At 41.4% G+C, this 7,500-nt stretch overlaps 1 protein-coding gene across 1 annotated transcript in view; it reads left to right on the top strand.

Moving 5' to 3' along the window:
• The window catches only part of LOC113817101 (uncharacterized), a 10,828-nt gene extending 6,074 nt beyond the window's left edge, over nt 1-4,754 (top strand). Inside the window, exons 5-7 of the mRNA XM_027369104.2 lie at nt 60-236; nt 1,521-2,415; nt 3,804-4,754. Of these exons, the coding sequence (XP_027224905.2) occupies nt 60-236; nt 1,521-2,415; nt 3,804-4,582 (1,851 nt within the window). The 3' untranslated portion in view covers nt 4,583-4,754. The remainder of the gene's footprint in view (nt 1-59; nt 237-1,520; nt 2,416-3,803) is intronic.
• Nucleotides 4,755-7,500: the final 2,746 nt, after the last annotated feature.

Here is a 7,500-nt window from a genome sequence, read left to right as displayed (position 1 = left end):
ATGACCAAACAAAACAAACAAAACAAACAAACAAAAAGCACGTGTTCCCTCCCCCACAGGAGATCAGATGGATGGTGGGCGTGTGGCTCGCGTGGGCGACTGTGAGCATCGTCATGCAGCTCCTGTGGTTCTGCATCACGCTCCCCTACACCCCCTCCGTCAGGGGGTTCGCCTCCTTCTTCCAGCTGGTTTGGGGGATCCACTACTTTATCGTGATTAAGACACACTTCACCAGGGTAAGGTTGAGAGAGAGAGAGAGGGGAGAGGGAGAGAGAGGGAGGGAGAGTGAGAGGGAGGGAGGGAGAGGGAGAGAGAGAGAGAGAGAGAGAGAGAGTGTGTGTGTGTGTGTGTGTCTGTGTTTCTTGTGTGTGTGTGTGTGTGTCTGTGTTTCTTGTGTGTGTGTGTGTGTGTGTGTGTGTGTGTGTGTGTGTGTGTGTGTGTGTGTGTGTGTTGTGTGTGTGTGTGTGTGTGAGAGAGAGAGAGAGAGAGAGAGAGAGAGAGAGAGAGAGAGAGAGAGAGAGAGAGAGAGAGAGAGAGAGAGAGAGAGAGAGAGACAGAAAGGAAGAGAGAGAGAGAAAGGAAGAGAGAGAGAGGGAGAGAGAGAGAGAGACAGACAGAGAGAGAGAGAGAGAGAGAGAGAGAGAGAGAGAGAGAGAGAGAGAGAGAGAGAGAGAGAGAGAGAGAGAGAGAGAGAGAGGGAGAGAGGAAGAGAGAGAGAGAGAGAGAGAGAGAGAGTGTGTGTGTCTGTGTGTGTTTCTTTTGTGTGTGTGCGTGTATGGGTATGTTTTGTGAATTTGTGTGTGTGTGTACCTGTGTATGCATGTATGCATATTCGATTTTTACTAAATGTGTTTACAGAAGGATTTTTCCTATTTCTTCTTTAATGATAGTGATGATGATGATAGTGATAGTATTAATAGTACTAATAATGATAATAACCATGTTAATAGTGATGATGATTATAATTATAATGATTATTATGATAATGATAGTAATGATATTTATAATAATGATAATAATGACAATAATGATAATAATGATGATAATAATAATAATAGTAATAATAGTAAAATCAATAATAATATCAATGATGATAACAATAATAATGATAAGAACAATAATGATAATATTGATACCAATGATGATAGTGATAATGAAAATAATAATAATGAGAATGATAATATCAATAACAATACTAGACGAACGATGAAACGTCTCGCCAATATCTATCCGTAACACCAACTAAACTACCAAACACCACCAACAGATTTCGCCAACAGGTCTAACCCAACGATATTTCCGCCAACAGATGTCACTAACATCTCTAACTCACCGATATTTCCGCCAACAGATGTCACTAACAAGTCTAACACGCCGATATTTCCGCCAACAGATGTCACTCACAGGTCTAACACCCCGATATTTCCGCCAACAGATGTCACTAACAGCTCTAACCCCCCCGATATTTCCGCCAACAGATGTCACTAACAGCTCTAACCCCCCGATATTTCCGCCAACAGATGTCACTCACATTCACGCCCCCTGAGGAGCCTCTGAAACTCGTCCCGCCCAACTCTCCCACAAAGAAGCACCGTCGCCACAAGCGCAGGATCGACCAGACAACCCAGCCGCCCATCCGCACGCTTCTAGGGGCGGCCATCAAGATCCAGGGGGAAGTCCTGAAGAGGCAGGAGGAGGGAGGAACCATCGAGATCCTGGCTGCGGGGGAGGAGGAGGACGAGGAGTCGGAGGTGGAGGTGCTGGTGGTGAGGAGGACGTCGAGAGGAGGAGGAGATGGAGGAAGAGGAGAAGGAGGGGGAGGAGATGGAGGGAGAGAAGGAGGAGGAGGAGGAGATGGAGGGAGAGAAGGAGGAGGAGATAGAGGGAATAGAGAAGGAGGAATAAACCAAGTGGAGGAGTTTGAGCTCCAGCCAATAGGCGCGAGGCAAGCAGAAGAAGGAGGAAGAGCAAAAGACGCGAGAGAAGAGGGCGACGAAGGAAACGAAAGAAGGAAAGAGGGAAAAGCAAGAGCCACGAGAAGCGGAAGAGGAAGGAGAAGAAGCGCATCGACGGACGAAGAGGACGCGTTCGAAACCGATGGCGCGAAAGAGAAAAGAAGGAAGAAGAAGAAGGAGAAAAAACGCAAAAGGCGCGAAAAGGCGAACGATAAGGAGGAGGAGGGAAATAAGAAAGAAAACAGCGGTAAAGCGAAAGAGAGCAAGAAACAAGAAAGAAGAAAAACAGAAGAGAGAAATGCCGGGCGAGAGGAGATGGCACACGAAGAAGGCGACAGCGAAGAAGAAAGGAAGGAAAGGAAAGAAAAACATAAGCAAAGAAAAGAAGAATCCAAGAAAACGAAGAAGAGAAGAGAAGATGAGAACAAGGGAGAAACAAGAGATGAATGCAGCGGATCAGGTAGGGAGATGCAATAAAAGAGAGAGAGAGAAAATATATATATATATATATATATATATATATATATATATATATATACATATATATATACATATATATACATAAATATATTCAAATATATATACATATGTGTGTGTGCGTGTGCGTGTGCGTTTGTGTGTGTGTGTGTATGTGTATGTGTATATATGTATATATGTATATATGTATATATATATATGTATATATATACATATATATATATATACATATATATATATATATATATATATATATATATATATATATATATATATACATATGTGTGTGTGTGTGTGTATTTACATATACATACATACACATGCACATGCACTTATACATATATATATATATATATATATATATATATATATATATATATATATATATATATATATATATATATATATATATATATATATATGTGCGTGTGTGTGTGTGTGTGTGCGTGTATAGATATATACATATGCACAACCACACACACTTACATATATAAGTGTGTATAAATATATATATATATATATATATATATATATATATATATATATATATATATATATAGAGAGAGAGAGAGAGAGAGAGAGAGAGAGAGAGAGAGAGAGAGAGAGAAAGAGATTGTAAGATAGGCAAAGACAGACAGACAAACATTCAGTCGGTTAGTCGTTCAATCAGCCAGTTAGACATAACATTTAACTGTTCTATTCTAATCCATAAAGTTTCAAATACATTTTCATGAATCCCATAAAGTCACTTTCTCCTCAATGAACACATACAATCTTTTCCCTTCATTCTGTATACATGTACATCTATTTTGTACACACGACTGCATGCACATAAAAAAAAAAAAACATGCAATTGAAATTCATATAAAGTAATCACAGTTTGTTTAATTTAGATGGATGTGCAGTAGAGCGGTATGGAAAGCTTAATTTGTATGAAATTAATAAACCGTATTCAGATTTGCCGTTTCCTCTTCAAAACTCGAAATAAGCGATGTTCCATTTTAGTTTTTTTTTTTAATTTATTAGTTTTTTGTTACTATTATTACTATTTTTCTTACATTGTTACTATTTATTACTGTTTATGTTACTATTATTACTATTTGTTACTATTATTACTATTTCTGTTACTATTATTACTATTTCTGATACTATTATTACTTTTTCTCTTACTATTACTACTATTTCTGTTACTATTATTACCATTCCTGTTACTATTATTACTGTTTCTGTTACTATTATTACTATTTCTGTTATTATTATTACTATTTTTCTGTCTGTAAACTTTATAGAAAAGTTTACGGATTGAAGAGTAAGAGAAGGCGGACCCATCTACATACACGTGGTACTATTTCGCTCTCTTGACCTCCGCAGAGAACCCGAGACCCCCGCGCGACGAACGAGGTCAAGGTCACGTAGCAGTGACCATAGAGGACCCGAGCGACACTCCTTCGGGCAAGAGGGAGAGCGGAGGGGCGCCGCATCGAGGGAGAGGGAGACTGAGGGTCAGGCTGGATAGCTTGGAGAGTGCGGCTAGGAGGATCAGGCGGCACAGCGAGGGAGCCATGAGTTCGAGGACGAGGCGGGGGAGTGAAGGGAACGCGGGTTCGAGGGCGAGGCGGAGTAGCGAGGGCAGCGTGAGTTCGAGGACGAGGCGGAATAGCGAGGGGAGCGTGGGTTCGAGGACGAGGCGGAGCAGCGAGGGGAGCGTGGGCGTGAGGTTCCGGCGCGAGAGCGAGGAGAGCGCGGGCGTGTGCCTGGAGCCCCGAGGCCCTCCTTCGCCCGTCTCGCCCAGCCACGCCGACGTCATGGTGCACTGGAAGCTCGAGATGCCGCAGGAGGACGACCCGGAGACGTCGTCGGAAGCGAGCCTGTCCACCTCGCCGCCGCCGTTCCGCCCGCCCCAGCGACGCCCTGGAGAGGATCCTGCGGCCGTGGATGGGCGTCGCCGTCCGCCCTCTTCGCCCACGGACACGGGGGTATTCGGTCGCACGCCGAACGAGGAGGGAAAGCGAGAGAAATTCCGGATAATCGAAGTGAAGAGGAAGAGCCAGGCGGACCCCGGGGAACCGCGAGCCAAGACCTGCAGTCGTAGGACTTCGTACAAGCTCGCGGTCGGGTCGCCGGATACCCAGGAGACGGAAATCGTGTGACGTCGCTGACTCTCCTGGGACTTCGGTTGGCGAGAGACCATGAAGCAAAGTCGCCTGAAATTCATAGAAACAATATCGTATCCGGCTTCAAACAACTCCGTATATGCAACACTATCTACTGTAATAATTATGGACCATGGAAAGAACGCAATAAATAAACAGATTCGCATGTTAATTAGTAACTTTAATTAATAATACTAAATATTCTAAAAACATAGAACGACGATGCATTTTTTGCAATGGCGGCTTTCATGTGAAAAGCAAATTGGCAATATTACATAATTGCTGCAGCTAATAGTCAATATACAAACTGGAATCGAGGTTATTAGAAAAATATAAAAAAGAGAAAAAGAAAAAAGTGAAAAAATATATACATATCTAATTATATATATATAATCTATCTATCTATCTATATATATGTATATATATATATATATATATATATATATATATATATATATATATATATATATATACACATATACATACATACATATATATATATATATATATATATATATATATATATATATATATATATATATATATATATATATATATATATATATATATGTATGTATGTATGTTTTTATGATGAAAATCCAGCAATAATTATTATGACAGTTGGGGTTAAAAGCAAAGGTAAAACTAAGAAACAAAGGTATTAACGACAATAGTAATAATGAGGACATTCATATTCATCGGGTGACCATGAATATTTCACCACCGTGATGAAAATTAAATGGATATTGATAACGTTAAAATGGGATTTAGTTTTAATTAATATTAATGAGAGTGCCAACGACGCAAAGATATCAAATAATTAGGGAAATATTGATTAATAAAAGGAATATCAACCTTAATAAGGCTCATTAGAGGTGCTTAATATACTGCAATTATTTTTTTAGGCGATAAACTGGACGAAAAGCTAAGAAATTGCTCTAGAAACCTTTGATAAAACTCCACCAATCTCCAACTTTCCGATTTAGAAATACATGAGTCTACCATAAGTAAGGACCATTTTCTATAACGGATCACACTAGAAACATGTTCTTTAATTCGATATTTGTACATAGATTCAGTTGTATATAATACAACGAAAGATAAAACAAGAAGTACACATATCTGCCTTTTCGCTACATTGCTTCATGTCTGAAAAAAACTTTGAAAATAAGCATAGATTTGCATTTATTCCTTGTTCATTTGGCTATTATTCTAGTCTTCTTTTTTCTTTTTTTCTTTTTTCCCTTTATTCTGCAATCAACTCTTAAATAACTGGAACTTGAAAAGAAAATCTGAAAAAAAATCTTGGCACTTCCGTAAAAAAAGAAATATATATAATCATATTTTTTCCCTTTTTTCATTTGATAAAAAACATACGTGTAAATAGGTATACGAAAATACTCTACAACGTCCATTTAGGAACATAAAAAAAGAAAAAAAATTGAGTTAATGTATGTGGAAAAAGAGAAAAAATAAAAACAAGCACGTAGAGGTATGTATGTTCACACACACACACACACACACACACACACACACACACACACACGTACGCACTTATGTATGTGTGCATACGTATACCTCTACCCTTTACCTCATATTCACTGTCTTTCCTTCTTTAACAAAACCTCCTCACAATTTCCAATCAATTACATCTTCTAAATTCCTCATAATACATCTACTAGCATTCCTGTACCCCCCCCCCCCCACCCCCTCCATTCGTTCGGAAGGAAATTATATTTAAGGAAGCAACTTTGGGAATGAATCTTCCTTCTTCCTTCAAACACACACACACACCCTCCACACAAACACACACACACACACCCTCCACACAAACACACACACACACCCTCCACACAAACACACACACACACCCAAACACACAACACCCTCCACACAAAAAACAAACACACACACACACCCTTCCACACAAACACCCTCCAAAACACACACACACCCCTCCACACAAACACACACACACACACCCTCCCACCCTCCACACAAAACACACACACCCTCCACACCCCTCCACGCAAACACACACACACACCCTCCACACAAACACACACACACACCCTCCACCAAACACACACACACACCCTCCACACAAACACACACACACACCCTCCACACAAACACACACACACACCCTCCACACAAACACACACACCCCACACAAACCCTCCCCTCCACACAAACACACACACACACCCTCCACCAAACACACACACACACCCTCCACACAAACACACACACACACACCCTCCACACAAACACACACACACACCCTCCACACAAACACACACACACACCCTCCACACAAACACCACACACACACTCTCCACACATACACACACACACACCCTCCACACAAACACACACACACACCCTCCACACAAACACACACACACACCCACCACACAAACACACACACACACACCCTCCACACAAACACACACACACACCCTCCACACAAACACACACACACACCCTCCACACAAACACACACACACACCCTCCACCAAACACACACACACACCCTCCACACAAACACACACACACACACCCCTCCACACAAACACACACACACACCCTCCACACAAACACACACACACACCCTCCACACAAACACACACACACACCCTCCACACAAACACACACACACACCCTCCACACAAACACACACACACACCCTCCACACAAACACACACACACACCCTCCACATATACACAGACACAAACACCCTCCACACAAACACACACACACAGCCACCACACAAACACACACACACACCCTCCACACAAACACACACACACACCCTGCACACAACCACACACTCACACACCCTCCACACAACCACACACACACACCCTCCACACAAACACACACACACACCCTCCACACAAACACACACACA

Source organism: Penaeus vannamei, chromosome 24, assembly GCF_042767895.1.
Source record: "Penaeus vannamei isolate JL-2024 chromosome 24, ASM4276789v1, whole genome shotgun sequence".
Lineage (NCBI taxonomy): Eukaryota > Metazoa > Arthropoda > Malacostraca > Decapoda > Penaeidae > Penaeus > Penaeus vannamei.
This window is presented reverse-complemented; position numbering and strand designations above follow the sequence as displayed.